Source organism: Ochotona curzoniae, unplaced genomic scaffold, assembly GCF_017591425.1.
Source record: "Ochotona curzoniae isolate NIBS_2020 unplaced genomic scaffold, NIBS_Ocur_1.0 scaffold_461, whole genome shotgun sequence".
Lineage (NCBI taxonomy): Eukaryota > Metazoa > Chordata > Mammalia > Lagomorpha > Ochotonidae > Ochotona > Ochotona curzoniae.
The window spans coordinates 10,959,422-10,974,022 of NW_024467120.1; the positions used below are offsets into that span (position 1 = coordinate 10,959,422).

At 40.8% G+C, this 14,601-nt stretch overlaps 1 protein-coding gene across 12 annotated transcripts in view; it reads right to left on the reverse strand.

Moving 5' to 3' along the window:
* The window catches only part of LOC121147703 (cytidine monophosphate-N-acetylneuraminic acid hydroxylase-like), a 100,153-nt gene that overhangs the window by 41,390 nt on the left and 44,162 nt on the right, over positions 1–14,601 (reverse strand). For 5 of the 12 annotated variants that reach the window (XM_040967601.1, XM_040967600.1, XM_040967599.1 and 2 more), the window contains exons 2-5: positions 14,410–14,501; positions 12,940–13,040; positions 12,496–12,699; positions 9,462–9,553 (exon numbers count right to left, since the gene is read on the reverse strand). In XM_040967601.1, the coding sequence (XP_040823535.1) occupies positions 9,462–9,553; positions 12,496–12,699; positions 12,940–12,947 (304 nt within the window). In that variant the 5' untranslated portion in view covers positions 12,948–13,040; positions 14,410–14,501. Of the gene's footprint in view, positions 1–9,461; positions 9,554–12,495; positions 12,702–12,939; positions 13,041–14,368; positions 14,502–14,601 lie in introns of those variants that run through there. The other 7 variants (XM_040967607.1, XM_040967604.1, XM_040967605.1 and 4 more) reach the window with 4 other exon arrangements.

A 14,601-nucleotide genomic window follows, 5' to 3' on the forward strand; every position in this document is an offset into this window, starting at 1 on the left:
TCTCCTCAAGAAACTGTTGAATTCAGCTGGGCAATAAGAGACTGGACACTATGTAAGGCACATGCTTGCATTGAAAGAAACAAGACTAGATTTGAACTGTAATGCTGCAATAAGGTGGAGCAATCCACCATGGCGGGAGGGCAAAGGGAGGGGAAGGGGGAATATCAGAGCCTATGAAACGTTATAAAATTAAATGCAATTTAAAAAAAAGATGCATTTGGAAGATTTTTTTAAAAAGCCTCAATATCCCAGAGCATATGCTGTTTGTTAGATTATATTCCCATAGCGAGATAAATAAGGTTTATTTCAATTACTCTTGTTAAACAAACCATCCAAAATTTAGTGGCAAAAGATCTTTTTTAAAATTATTATTGTCATATTCTTAGATTAAGTGGGTCACGGTGTCATGAGAATGGCTTGTGTCTGTGCCATGTCATTTGGGATCTCAGCAGGGGAAACTTGAATGCTTGGAAGTGTCTGCAATGATTGCAGCCTGCATCAGCCTCAGATATCTTTCTGCATTCATATTTCTGGTGCTTCACTGAGGGTGAGACTCAGCTGAGATGGCCAACAGAACCCATTTCTGCATGGCCTATTTTTGTACTTGTTTCTCATAGCACAATGACTCAGAGAAGGAGTGCTCCACCACAAGGGCTCCAGGGGAACCAGGCAGAAGAGAGACTTAAGGCATACAGCCTCAACTTTGAGTTCTTTGTACTATGCTGTAAATATAGATTGCCGTTGTCAGAAAGCCACCTGGAATGATGGAGACTACCTAGGAAGCGAGACCCAGAAAAGGGACATGTTAGTGTGTTAGATTAAACTGTCACAGGGACCAAGCTTTTATTGTGATGAGCTATTACAGGAAAGTTATAGCAAGATAACACACCAAGTCTGAATATCTAAAACTTTCAATAGTCGCTGGTGGAGTAGCCATTGTGGTAAGGGTACCTTCCCGCCCCCCCCAAGGTCAGGTTAAGAGGAAACCACCCCACATAAAATTTATTTCTCCAGTATTTGCAGTCAAATTCTTGAAGGCTGAGAACCTTATACTACACGGCACAAAGGTTAAGTGTCATATTAATAGAGCAGGTTTTTTTTCCATGAAGAATGTAGCTTTACAATATATAGAATATTATATACAATGTAGAATAGATTCTATATAGAATCTTAATATTCAGTGCTGAGCTGGGAAATGATCAGGATGTTTTTTGTGCCACACAGGGGTTTATGGTTTTTATACTGTCTCATACAAGAAAGATGAAAATCATTGAACATAAGGGTGAATATCATGTCTTAGAAAAAGATCATTGTTCCAACTTGCTGATTTTCTTGTCATGGCAAGTCAGTAGCACTATACTTTGAGCTAACAAAGCTTGATATACTAGATATACTGTTTACCACTGTAAAACTGAGTAGAAATATAGGTGACTTCAAGAATAAGTTTCTGCAATTTAGAGATAAAAATTTAAGAATGAGAAATGACTTGGAAAATGACTGTATTTGATTTTGTTGTCAAACTTGTTTTTAAATTCTCATATCTGTAGAAGTAGATTTTGATCAGCATACTTTAATGTCTTCCAGATGACAATTTCCATTGGCTTTCAGTTTATTCAAAGTAAAGTTGCAGCATCCTTAGGTTCCATTCACTGAATGACATCAGTGAAAATAAAAATAATTTTTATTACAAAAAAAAAGAAAACAGGTCCTCAAAACTAAACGTAGACTTAACTATAACTTAGCAATTCAATTCCTAAGTTTTGAACCAGGAGAACTAAAAATACGCTCAAATAAAAAATGTGTCCATGAGTATTTACAAGACCGTTATTCATTGAACCAATGTGACCTTCTCTACATGCAATATTACTTGGCCATAATGAGGATGAATTAAGCACAGATACAGGCTACAATATGGGTGCAGTGTGAAAACATGCAAAGTGAAAATGGCAGATGCGAAAAAGATGGAAAGGTATAATTTACCTTTCCAAATATATGAAATGTCCAAAATGGGAAAATCATTGAGGCAAAACATACAGTAGTGGTTTTTCAAGGGGATGAGGGGACAGCTAATAGTTACAAGGCTTCTTTTCAGCTGACAAAATGTTTTGGAATTAGAAAGTGGGTGTGTTTGCACAATATGTGAACATAACAAGGACCACTAAATCACACATTTTAAAGGGATTAGTTTTATGATAAATGGATTATTTCTCTTTGAGAATAGGCAGAGGGAGAGAGTTGTGATACAAGAATGAAATATAGTGAAATAATCAAGGTATATGGGTAGAGGAGATTCTTTTATTTTTTTGATTTATGATTTCCTTTTTATGTCCACATGTTGTTCCCTAAAATACCAATAATGCCTTATACTCGTGACTGATAACCTCTTCCTAGATGGACCAAGCCCTCCTTTAACACCTTGGACAGGATACAGTGATCGCAGCACTGCACTGAACGAGTGAACACTATTCATGAATTTTCCCATCCTTGCAATATTTCCTTATTGGATCAAAGATCAAACTTCATGTTCTTGTGGTAACGCAGCAAGGTGGAGAAATCCACCATGGGGAGAGGGTTTGGGGAGGGGTGGGGGGAATCCCATAGCACTGTGTCACATAATGCAATGTAATTAATAATAATAATAATAATAAAACTTCATGTTCTGACTCCAACTGACCCTGCAGGCCCTCTCTCCATGCTCTTCTCAACCTCCCTATTTCTAACCCCAATCCTGACCGCCCAGAACTTCTAGCACCATCCCTTGGTGTTAGCTCCAGTCTCAATTTATTTTACAATTGATCCATCTTTCCATTAGAAGGAAAATCTCCCTTCTGTGCATGCAGCCCCAATCCCAATGATATGTGTGGATTTTTCAGGCATACATATTCAAATACATCATGTTTTGTATCAAGTCCCATGCTTTTAACAAATAATAACTTTTAAAATTCTTATGGCAGGTCTGGTACAAAAGCTAAATTGGCTAATCCTTGCCCCGCAAATGCCAAGATTGCATGGGCACACTGGTTCATGTCCTGGCTGCTCCATTTTCCATCCAGCTCCCTGCTTGTGGTGTGGGAAAGCGGTAGGGGATGGGCCAAAGCTTTGGGATCCAACACCATTGTGGGAAACCTTGGAAAGGCTCCTGGCTCCGGCTTCAGACTGGCACAGTTCTGGCGGTTGCAGCCATCTGGGGAGTGAACTACTGCATGGAAGATATTTCTGTTTCTGTTTCTCTCTATAAGTCTACCTTTTTAAATAAAAACAAGCTAAATCTTTAAAAACTGTTTATGGCAACCCAATAAGATCGTTATTAGCTACATTATCTCCAGATTACATTCAAGGAAAAAAAATCTTAAAAAGACTGACTAATTCATCTAGTTTTTCTTGACCATACATTGGAGACAGGACCATCTCACTGACTGGTTGGCCCACTGCATCACTCTGCACCACTTTACTGTAGTATCTCCCTACAGATCTAATCCCAGAGAATGTTTTCACAAAACCCTCTAGGCAACTATAGATTTGTGGGCTACACACTCACAAAATGACAGTCAGTTGTCCATTCTTTTACAGAAGCCAAATTTATAGCCGCACTTACGTTTCTTAGGGGTTTTATATACAATATTCTTAACTGTATGTACAGCATAACAAATAGCTGCTAGTCCCAGATCAGTCTGCAGACTTTCTGGGGAAGGTCACCATACTGTGGTGGGGTTTCTTCAGTCCAAGCAAAAGGTGGGGGAAGGGTGCTGTGTTGCAGTTAGCAACTCTCCCCATAACGGCATTGTGCCTCACTGGAATGCATGACTGAAACCTCACATCCCAATGAATAACACATTTGTACAGATGGGAATGCAGAACACCTGTGCACACATGCTTTTTCCAAAACTCACTCTAGGCTGTTCTTACAGAAAACCATGGGTCAGAGTGACCCTGACATTCCACACTGTATAGAATGGTGTGGATTTGAGTCCGAACCAACTTAGAGGAAGCACAAGCAAAGTACACAGATGGGGGTGCGGTCCAGGAAGCACCTGGTTTCATTCTAATACACATAAGGCCGTGCTTAAATTTGCTTACATGTGCTTAGGTGTATAGTTTTCTCATAATTAGATCATATTGTAAATAATATTTGTAACTCCTTTTTTTTGGCTTTATTGGTATTTTGGTTTTTACAGTACTCTCACTTTGGGAATGTGTTAGAATCACTTCTAACATTAAACTTGTTTCTAATTTTTCTTTTTTGTAGAGAGTATTGGTGTGAATGAATATACTCAGACTCACATGAAAGTTTTTCCAAAAGTTCATGTCTACCTTATGGAAAACTTACGTATGGATTTGAAGGTCTTTACACCAAAAGAGGTTTGTACATTTTTTTTAACTGCTTTTCCCAAAAACATTTTTCTCATTTATTATTATTATTATCATGATCATTATCTTATGATATGGTTCCATTTGTACCGGAATTTACCCTATCCCTCTGCAAATCCCTTCCTCCCCAAACTGATTTGCCCCCATAATTGCATAAGTCCATCGTTGTGGGCATGGACAATAGCAGAGAGTCCAGCATCCTATTGTCAAGATATATTAATAGTTTCATTGGAAATCTATTTTTGATCTGGAAGTAGAAATGCATACTGCATTGTATCATCACATCTGCCTATGATAGTCTCTATTATATAGCTACTATACATCCCCTTAAATGAAAAGCCACAAAACAAAACCAACAGGAAGAAAAAAAGAAATTTACAATGCCATAAAGTTAAACAATATGCTACCGAATAATTAATGTGTTGCTGAAGAATTGAACAAGGAAATCAGGAATCTTCTTGAAGAAAATGATGCTACCGTATGACCTATGAGTCTGTGAATGATTTAATATTAAAAAGCCCTTTTGAACAAATGAAATGAAAACCGAAAACATCAAAATCTATGATATAGTTTTCGCTGATCTTTGTTAGTGAGATGTGTCTCATAAGGCAATAGGTAATTGAGTTTTGTTTCGTGATCCAGTCTACTAATCTACAACATTTGATTGATGAGTTTAAATCATTTACATTTGGGGTTAATATGAATGGGTGGTAATTTGGTCATGTCATTTTAGTGATGAGTTGTTCATTGACTGATTTAGTCTTCTGTTGTTATTTCACTGGGATGTTCCCCACAATTGCCTTTGGTTTTGGTGGGTGCTTTTTCCTCTTCACTTGTCAAAAGAACATCTTGAAGTAACATTTGCAGGGCAGGTCTAGAAGGGGCATATTCTTTGAGCTTTTCTTTGCTGTGCAAGAATTTTATTTCATTTTCAAAGACAAAGGAAAGCTTTGCTAGGTACATTATTCTGGGCTGACAAATTTTTCCTCTTAGAATCTGGAATATGTCACTCCATTCACTTCTTGCCTATAGAGTTTCCTGAGAGAGATCTCCTATGAGCTTAACTGGCATTCCTTTATATGTCAATTGATTTTTTTTCACATGCATATTTAAGGATCTTTTCCTTATGCTCAGTTGAAGAGAGCTTGATGATCATGTGTCGTGGTGAAGATTTCTTTTGATCAAGCCTGTTGGGAGTTCTGTGCTCCTCCTGGATGTTGTTTCCCAATTCTTTCTCTAGATTAGGGAAATTTTCCTTTATTATTTCATTAAATACATTTGTAAAAACCAGTTTCTCTTTCTGCACCTTCTGGGAATCCCATAACTCTTCTATTTGGCCTCTTAATAGTGTCTTAATTCTTGAATACTTTTTTTGGTCTGATCCAGTTCTGCTTCCAGCTTTTTGTTTGCTTCTCCCTGATGACAGGAAATATCTTCCAATTCTGAGATTCTTCTGCTTGCTTCATTCTACTTTGGAGACTCTCCACTGCACTTTTAATTTGCTCTACTATGTTCTTAATTTCTAATATATCAGCCTTGATTTGCTTTATTGCTTCCTTAAATTCTTTGAACTCTTGTATGTGCTTTTCATTGTTGATTAGAAGCTTTAAAATGAGTTTTCTGAATTCTGTGTCCCCCATTTTCTTGATGTCTTCCTCAATTAACTCTGAGGTTAGTAAAAGGTTTTGTGCCTTTGCAGGGGAGTTTTCAGTAATATTCATTGTGCCTTTGTCTCTTCTTTTGCTCTTGGTCATCGTACTTCTGGTTAGCAGATTCTTCTCCTTAGGGCAGATTTCTAAGCTCTGTCACCCACAGGTCTACAGTTCGATTTTACTTATTGCAATTGGTACGCAACTCTTTGCTTGCAGCCAATTGTGCCAGTCCCTCCAGCAAGTTCCAAGTCTGGGTTCTTATGTCAGATATCCACCGTGGTCTCCACAGCCCAGCTCTTGGCTCACCACTCTCCACTTCCTGTGATACCGTGCTGAGGTTGCACCATTGTCTGTAACCTGTCTCCCACTTTCGGTCGGAATAGGTCCCAGGATTAGAGAGACACCAGGTGTCCCTTATAGCTAGGCTGTTGGTGGTGATGATCTTGCTGGAACCTGTTGAACATTAGGTCTGGGTGCCACACGGACCTATTTTGACCTGTACGATGCCACAGTCAGTATTAGTTTGCTGTAGGACCAGTGCAATCCACGGAACTCAGTGAGTTCTCACGAGCTCAGCACATGCGCAGTTCACTGTTGTCCTCTGCAGTCCTAAAGCTATTGCCACAGTGTACAAAATGGCACCTGACGTACCACTGCTAGAGTTCTTGATCTGCTGGCCATCAGGTCTGAGGGCTACCCAGACCTGTCTTGGGTGGAACCTGTAGAATGCCGCGTTGATGCAGTTCACTGAGTCAGAAATGAGTTCACTCCCAGCTCAGCGTATGTTTAGTCCTTTCACTTGCTTTTGCCTCCTTACCAAAATGGCGCCCAATTCAGCTCTAGGGGGCTGACTGGGCTGTGACATCCATGCTGTTCTCGCACTGCCCTTCTGTGATCTGCTGCTCTGTCTCTGCTCATGGTCAAATCAAACAGACCAGCAGGACGGACAGTTCTTTGTCTGGGTTCACCTCCCAAGTTCCCAGTGAAAGTCCCTTCCCACCTGGTCGCTGGTGGAGTTCAGATCACCCTTAGCTGAATGCTGCTGGAGTATCAGTCACGGCAACACCACACCATTGTTTTCACTGCTTTCCTGTGTCTGTCAGTCTCCAGGTACCCCCCTCTGCTGTTGTTCTGTCCTCTCCTATTTCCTGGAATGTGTCCTCTCTGCTTCATCCTGATTGAGTGTTTCTCCATCCGTAAGCGTATCTTTACCCTATTCTGCCATCTTGATTCTCTCTGCAATGTATTTTTGATGTCTTATATTTCACTACTTTGATGAATATGACCCAAATTCCAGCCAACCAACTACACATTTAGTCACATGACATATTCGCTAAGTTGTTCCTTCTCCCACGAATGCCCTTTTTTCTCTTGTATACCTGTTGAACTTCTGATCATCTTTTAAATATCAATACAGACACTATCCGTGGCATGAAGTTTTCAGTAATTTCCAAAATCTACTCATAAAAAATTTCTTAGCAGTCATAGACTTAAATGCCTAACTTACTGCTGAGAGGTAGTCAGTTTTAGGGATTCTCACAGGTATCTTCTTTTACCAACAAAACAATTTTGATAAGTTAGAACTCTATAACTGAAGTTTGATCTAAATCCATCTTGTAAAGTTTGACCCAAAGCAGCCTCCTAATTAAATGAATTGAATCCAAATTCAATATGAAAACAAGTTGCAATTCAACGTAATAATATAATTTGTAGCCAAGAAACTGAGTAATAGGAAATCATAGCAGCTGAACTTCTAGCCAATAAGATACTCTAAAACATGACCATAAAAAGCAAATGCTGATAGCAACCAATTAGATTTATCTGTAGGTAACTTCCTATATTGTAGTTATAGTTATAGCCTTACATATTGCAGGGTGGGGCATTCTGAATCATTTTTGCTTCAGAATTCAAGCCTAGAATTATTATTAAGCCAATTAACAGCTGCAAAACCCATATTTATAGTTTTGCCTGTCAATAAAATGGAGAGAGAGAGAAAGAGAGAGAGAGAAATCTAACAACTTAAAATAGAATGTGGGACCAGCAACATCGTAAGCCTCTGCCATCAATGTCAGCATCCCACATGAACAGCACTCCACTTTTGTCCAGCTCCCTGTTAGCATACCTGAGAAAGCAGCAGATGGAAACCAAAAGTTCCTGGGCTCTTACAACCCACACAGGAGACCCAATCAGTGTTTAGGCTCTTGACTTCAGCCTGGCTCAGCCCTAGCCATTGTGGTCATTTGGATAGTTAACCAGTTAAAAATATATGAAATAGTCTTTGTTGCGATCGATTCTGGGTCGACCCACACTGGTGCCTGGATTTGCCAGTGGATGATGTGGACAGATTCAGCCTGGTCTTGCCCCCACGTCTGCCAATTGTATGCCAGTGGGTAGCTTTCCATGGCTTTTTCTGGGCTGTTTCCTATCATGTTTCTTGTGTTTACCTGCTGGGTCTGTGTCCTGCCAGAGGAGTTGCCCAGGCTCCTCCATCAGAACCTCTCCCAATGCCAGGTTTCACGCTTATCAGTGGGTCCATGAGCCAACCCTACTCAGTCCACCTCCTGTCATAGCAGGAACTGTGGCTTTTCCTGACTGGCCTTCCACCCAATCTGGTTCTTGCTGTTGGATGTTCCAGCCCAGCCATGGTTTGTCCATACCCACGTATGGCTCACACATGGCTCAGTAGGGGTTTGAGACCCTGCCTAGTCCATCCCACATCTGCCCTGGTCCTCCAGAACACCAGGGGGAGTCGGGGTCCGGCCCAGTTCGGTGCATCCAATCCCAGTCCACACTTGTGCCAAGGGAGACTACAACTGTTTCCAGATCAGAACGCAGCCCCCCTGCCAGGCCACGCGCCTCTTGGTGGGAACCTCAGCCCAGCTAGGGTTGTCCCCTTTGCTCCCCAACCGGGTCTATTCCCAGCCATAGATCACATGCCTGCCAATGGATGCTCTGACTCAGCTTGGCACAGCCCCTCCCCTGTCCTGAACTCTGCCTTAGACACTGTGGCTTAGCGTCCCTGGCTCCCACAGACCAGCAGGTACAAGAGCCTATCAGTGGATTTTTCAAAGATCTCATAGTGCTTGGAGTGGCAAGATTGACAGCGATTCATAACTGTGGCAATATCAACACCACTTGAGCAAGAACCTCAGAGCATGCCCTACATCCAGGACCTGGGGAGGGTGGGAAATTGGGTGGGCTTCTCCCTTAAATACCCCCCTTTAAATATGAAGCTAACAATATGGAAACCATACTAGTATTATCCACTTTCCTGTAGCCCTTGAACCTTCTTACCCTAATTAACTATGTAAAGAATGTCAAAATAAAATTTATTAATAAAAAAAAATATATGAAATAAAATGCTCCCAAAATTTCAGTGACACTGGAAATAATTCCAGACAGCAATAGTGGACCACACTGATGAATACTGATGCTACTCACCGAGTTCATCTTGACAGAAGCTTCCTGGAGGGTTAATATACTTCATCGTGCTCACATCTAACTTCCAGTTGTGCTTTGTGCATTTAACAGACCTGGGCAAACAGGTTACACTTAACTTTACAAAATAGTAAAAATAAAAACTGAATTTGATTAGGCTTAAATGAATTTTCTAACAATGAAAACAAATTGGTTGAATGAACACTGAATAAGCAAAAGAAAAGCTATGGATAACTAATACGCAAATATCCAAAGACATGGAGACAAATCATTAACATGTGATTTTAAAACATGAAAATAAATTCTATGTCGCAAAGTGACATGTATTAGAGAACAACAAAGGCAACAGAACAAAGTGATCTTCAGAAATGGCTCCCTTGTAAAAGCTAAGATGGATTAAGATCCAACTGGGGCCAATACAAGGAAAGAATATGATGGTAAATATGCATGATTTACAACCGCTTATAATCCTGACTCTTACAGTAGTGTTCAGAGAGAAAATTACAAAGGGAAAATATTTCCTTGTGGCTTAAGATTTCAGAAGGCATTTGTCAGGTGAAATACAGGCTGTTTAAATACTGATTAACTTTCAAATATAAGTATGTTTTATAATAGCTAAGACACACTGACACTGGAAAATTATTAACCTGCAATTTAAGTTTAACCAAATATTCTGTATTTTTGTCTGCTAGCTGTAGTAATCTTATTTCAGAATGAGAACCAGACTGAAACAGGATGTCTACTGTTTTTTCTTTCTTCTATTTCCTATCATAGTTTTGAACTGAGTCGAGTGGTTGGAGGTAAAGTATAAACAGTCCCATTTTTTCTTAGCTTAGTGGTAATTTCTCTAGTGAAGGCCCCCCTTCCATCGGATTTTAAAAGAGTTAAAGGTTTAAAAAAAGAGGAAGAAAATAGGCTTTAAAAGGAACATTTTTTAATCTAAAACCATCTACTTGAACAAATGGATCATGTTGCCCTTTCTAAACTTCACTTTATGTAACTTTTAAATGATCTTTCTTAGCTACAAAGCAAAAATATATCTGAATTTTCAATATACAAAAGATTATTCTATGATAAACTTTTTCTCATCTATTAGTGGCCGAAGCTTTTCAAAAAATTAAAAAGAGAGCATTTCAGATTCAGCCATGCTGCTTTCTGGGTCATGGAAGCGGAAAATGGGAGAACCCTGTGCTCTAGTGGAGACTGGAATAGGGTGGGATATCTTGGTTGGGTATCAGAAAGCAAAAGGACAGAATGGAGGGCAGGAAAGAACAGGTGTAACATTACTGATCATACTCTGGAAGGGACATTTTTTTTTAGCTGAATAGTTACAAAGAGAATGTAAATAGAAATGACTAAATTTGTAGCTGTGGATGAGACTGCAGGGATGCCATCTCAACATATGTATGCCTGGTGAGCTACCGTGGGGACTAGCTATGAGAACCGTGTTTCTTTCTCTCAAGACCTCAAAAGACAGGGCTAGCCTGCTAGAGCAAGATGAAATTAGATTCATCCCCACCAAGGCTGCAGAAAAAGGAGTGTGTAATAAAGTGACCACCGTGTTTGGAAAAGTCAGCAAGGTACAGAAATTATGCAAGCCCCTGGAAATAATCCCTTCACCCTGCTCCACAAGTAACTACTTAGTAATAATACAGTAACCACACCACACATCACCAGATGGCCTTCTTCAGTGTTGGTTTTTAATGTGTTTGTTTGATTTAATCCTCTCAGAAACCTGACAAGGTAGGTAACACTTCCATCTTCATTTTATAAATGAGAAAACTCCGAAGGCCAAAAACGCTAAGAAACATGTCTGCGGTGATTACCAAGCAGGTGAGTGGCAGAGCCAGGCTTTTAAAACAGAACAATATAGACGGGGTCATGTTCTTAGTCACTAGGCTTCGGAAGCTCTTTAAATGGTTGAATAGTCACTACATGAAACTGATGAGAAGAAAACAACAATAACAACAACAAAAAAACTGGAGCCTCACCACTCATGACTATTGCCAAAGTCAGCCAATAACAAGAAGCACCTCTGAAACTCCTTTGCATGCCATTTAACCTGAGGTTTTACCACAAAGCTGGCAGCTCAAAGAATGTCCCAAATAGTTGGGACATAGCTATAGTAATGCATTGTTTTATGAATGCAAATGCATATATTTTTATTTTCCCATGGGGGACTCACACACACCACAGGTGCATGGTGGTTGGCATTTTCAAATCAAATAATAGGTGAAGCTGGGGCCTGAAACTGTGTTCAGCAAAGCAAATCTACGTGCAGGTGCAAGAACAATTTGCATTTGGGTGGCTGCCTTTTACACAATCATAAAAGGCAAGTATTAGACAATTCAAACCCTGGCACTGAACTACCTGATAAATAGATCTGATTATACAATGGAAGAAAAAAAAGGTCCATCACGAAATGACAAAATCCACCTAGATCAAGCTAGGCTGGACCTCTTGGTAGTGATATCAGCCTATCGAATCGCAAGTCCAAGAGTACTTTCTGAAGTTGCCAGCCAGTGCCCCCCATCTCTTAACAGGCATTAAAATCCAAACAAGACATTCTGTCTCGGTATGGCTCCTGTGCTGGGGAAGGGAGCCCCACACAGATATGTATGTAGAATCAGTCCTAAGACATGATTAACAGAGACAACTCCCACCACACTGACAGCAGGGGCTCTGCTATTATCGTAATCACAGCTCATTTGTGAAGGAAATTTTCATCTTCTCTTCAGCCAGTTCGAGAAAATGACATTTCGCTTACCCCCTACACCACACACACTTCTGAGAGAGGAGGAAAGAAATCTATCAAACTGGACATCATTTTTAAATCAAAGTTCTCAGGAGTCACAGGAAAATTAAGCAAGATATTCCATCTTAAGGTCAAGAACTGTCCAAAGCGGGTAAAAATTAGAAAACTTGCAGGGCAATAAACTGGCCAACTAGTAAATTTAAAGTTCCTACAAGAGCACCTTTTCTGCCCAATCTAATCCCAAATAGGATTGTGAGTTAAATAGCAAAGGACTGTCTGTACCTTCCATCTAAATCCTCAATATCCTTTATGAACAGACCTCCCTGGTGCTTGCACAAATTCTTGCATGCCCTCAGGAGACTCTTGTCCTTGTATATGATGTAGTCTTTGCCTGTGTTCTTATTTCGGAAAAAATTGATTCCTTCCTTGAGACCAGCAACTTGAGCAGGCGATATAGACAACAGGATCTCCGCTGTTTGTTCAATGCTGTGTAAAGGCAAACATTGGGAGGGAGTTAGTAGCAGCCTTGTGAGTCTAGAGATCATCATTTGAAACTGACAGTGCAAAACCTTTTTTCATTAGAAACTTTCTGCAAGCCCCTCTCTCCAAGCCCCCAGGCTTGGGAGCTACTGGACCGTGCACTTTCTCCCCTTCTCTCCGCAACTGCCAACCCATGGGTCATGTTCTTCTCCACTTTCTTAGAAGACCACGACCTCCTGCACTTGCCTGTCCATCCTCGGCGGGCTCCTGTTCCTGGCGTTTGGAAAGAATGACCGCTGCTGGCTGCTCGTTCTGCTTCTGGTGCCTGCTTGCTACTATCAGTCTTCCTGCAGAGACAGCATTTAACACCGCTCACTGTTTCCGTAGACATTCTTCCTCCCCGCCACGCCTCTTTGAAAAGGCTTCTCTTTTGAGCTCGTGCTCTCTTAAGCCTGCTTCGGCATCTGAACTACCTGCCTGCCAGAGGAAGTTCTTCCCCACTCACCCGCAGTCTCGGGTTCAAACGCATTTCAGCCAAACCCGTCCCCTTTGACTGAGCCTCCCGAGACACCCCTGGGTGAGGGAGCATCGTCAGCGTGCATTTTTAAAAAAAAAGATTTATTTCATTTTTATTGGAAAGTCAGATATACAGAGAGGAAAAGAGAGAGGAAAATCTTCCGGCAGCTGATTCACTCCCCAAGCGGCTGCAACCGCTGGAGCTGAGCCGATCCAGAACTAGGAACCCGGAGTCCAGAGCCCGCACCCATATGAGATCCTCGCGCGTGCAAGGTGCCGGGCCCTCAGGGTGCATTTTTAATGGACAAAACGATCTAATACAATGGGTGGCACGCTGCCCCATTGCCTTACGTGAGGACGCTTTCTACAACCTGGATCTCTTTGAATTCTTGCTCTCCATCACTTAATAGACGCCTGCATTTTACCCTCAACCAGCTTGCTCTTGAACAAATTAACCTGCCCACTGCACTCGAACACCCCATAAAACGCTCTTGCAATGGCAACAATGGAGACACTGCCCTTTTATTTTCGCACTTTGCTATTGTCCAATCCCTGTTTTCTAAATGCACACTCTTTCCTGTATAATTCTGAATTACAATGAAAAATACATTTTGTCAAGAAGGATTTCAAAATGCATCTTTCATATACTTTGATACAATTCTGGGTGCAGATTGCACCTGTACCTTCTACTCTAAACCAAAAGTGGCTCAAGTTCTCTTCTAGTCACTTAAAACACATTTCTACCTCAAGCCCATCTACAGTGTTTTCACTTTCAGTTTTAGTAAGACTGTGTATTTTCTCAAGCATAGGGTAAAAATGATTACTAAAACGCCTCAGCGTGGAGAGGAACAGAGAAGCTGCTGCAGATGAACCTGAGGAAGGCACAGCTCTGTGACTGGGACACATTTCCTCAAAGCAGATTCTCACTGCCACTTCTATCTCACATCCTGGCAATTCCGCTTAGGATAGATACCAGGAGGCTCCACAACTATGCTCTAAATGCTTCTGATGGAACAGAACCCTTTCTAAACTTCCTTTTCTGGCTACAAATATTTAACACAAAGCTAAAGTAAACAGAGCAATTTTTCCAGAAGAATTAGCCCCCACTAATTATGTGTGGAAACATCTCTTGACGCCTTTACATGATGGAATGACTCACACAGCCAAAGCCCTGGGTTAGACCTGGATCTGTTCAGGCACCTTGAAAAGCAACTGGAATCAATCAATCAATGGCCGCTCTAATTCCACTTTTCAGTTTGCCATCGTCTTACTGTGTGAAGTCACCTTGGAGCCTAAGGCAAAAGAAACAAATGTTCACTCCCATATAGGTGCCTATGTGTATATTTCTAAATGGTTACTTTTACCCAAATGTGTTTTTTTTTTTTAAAGATT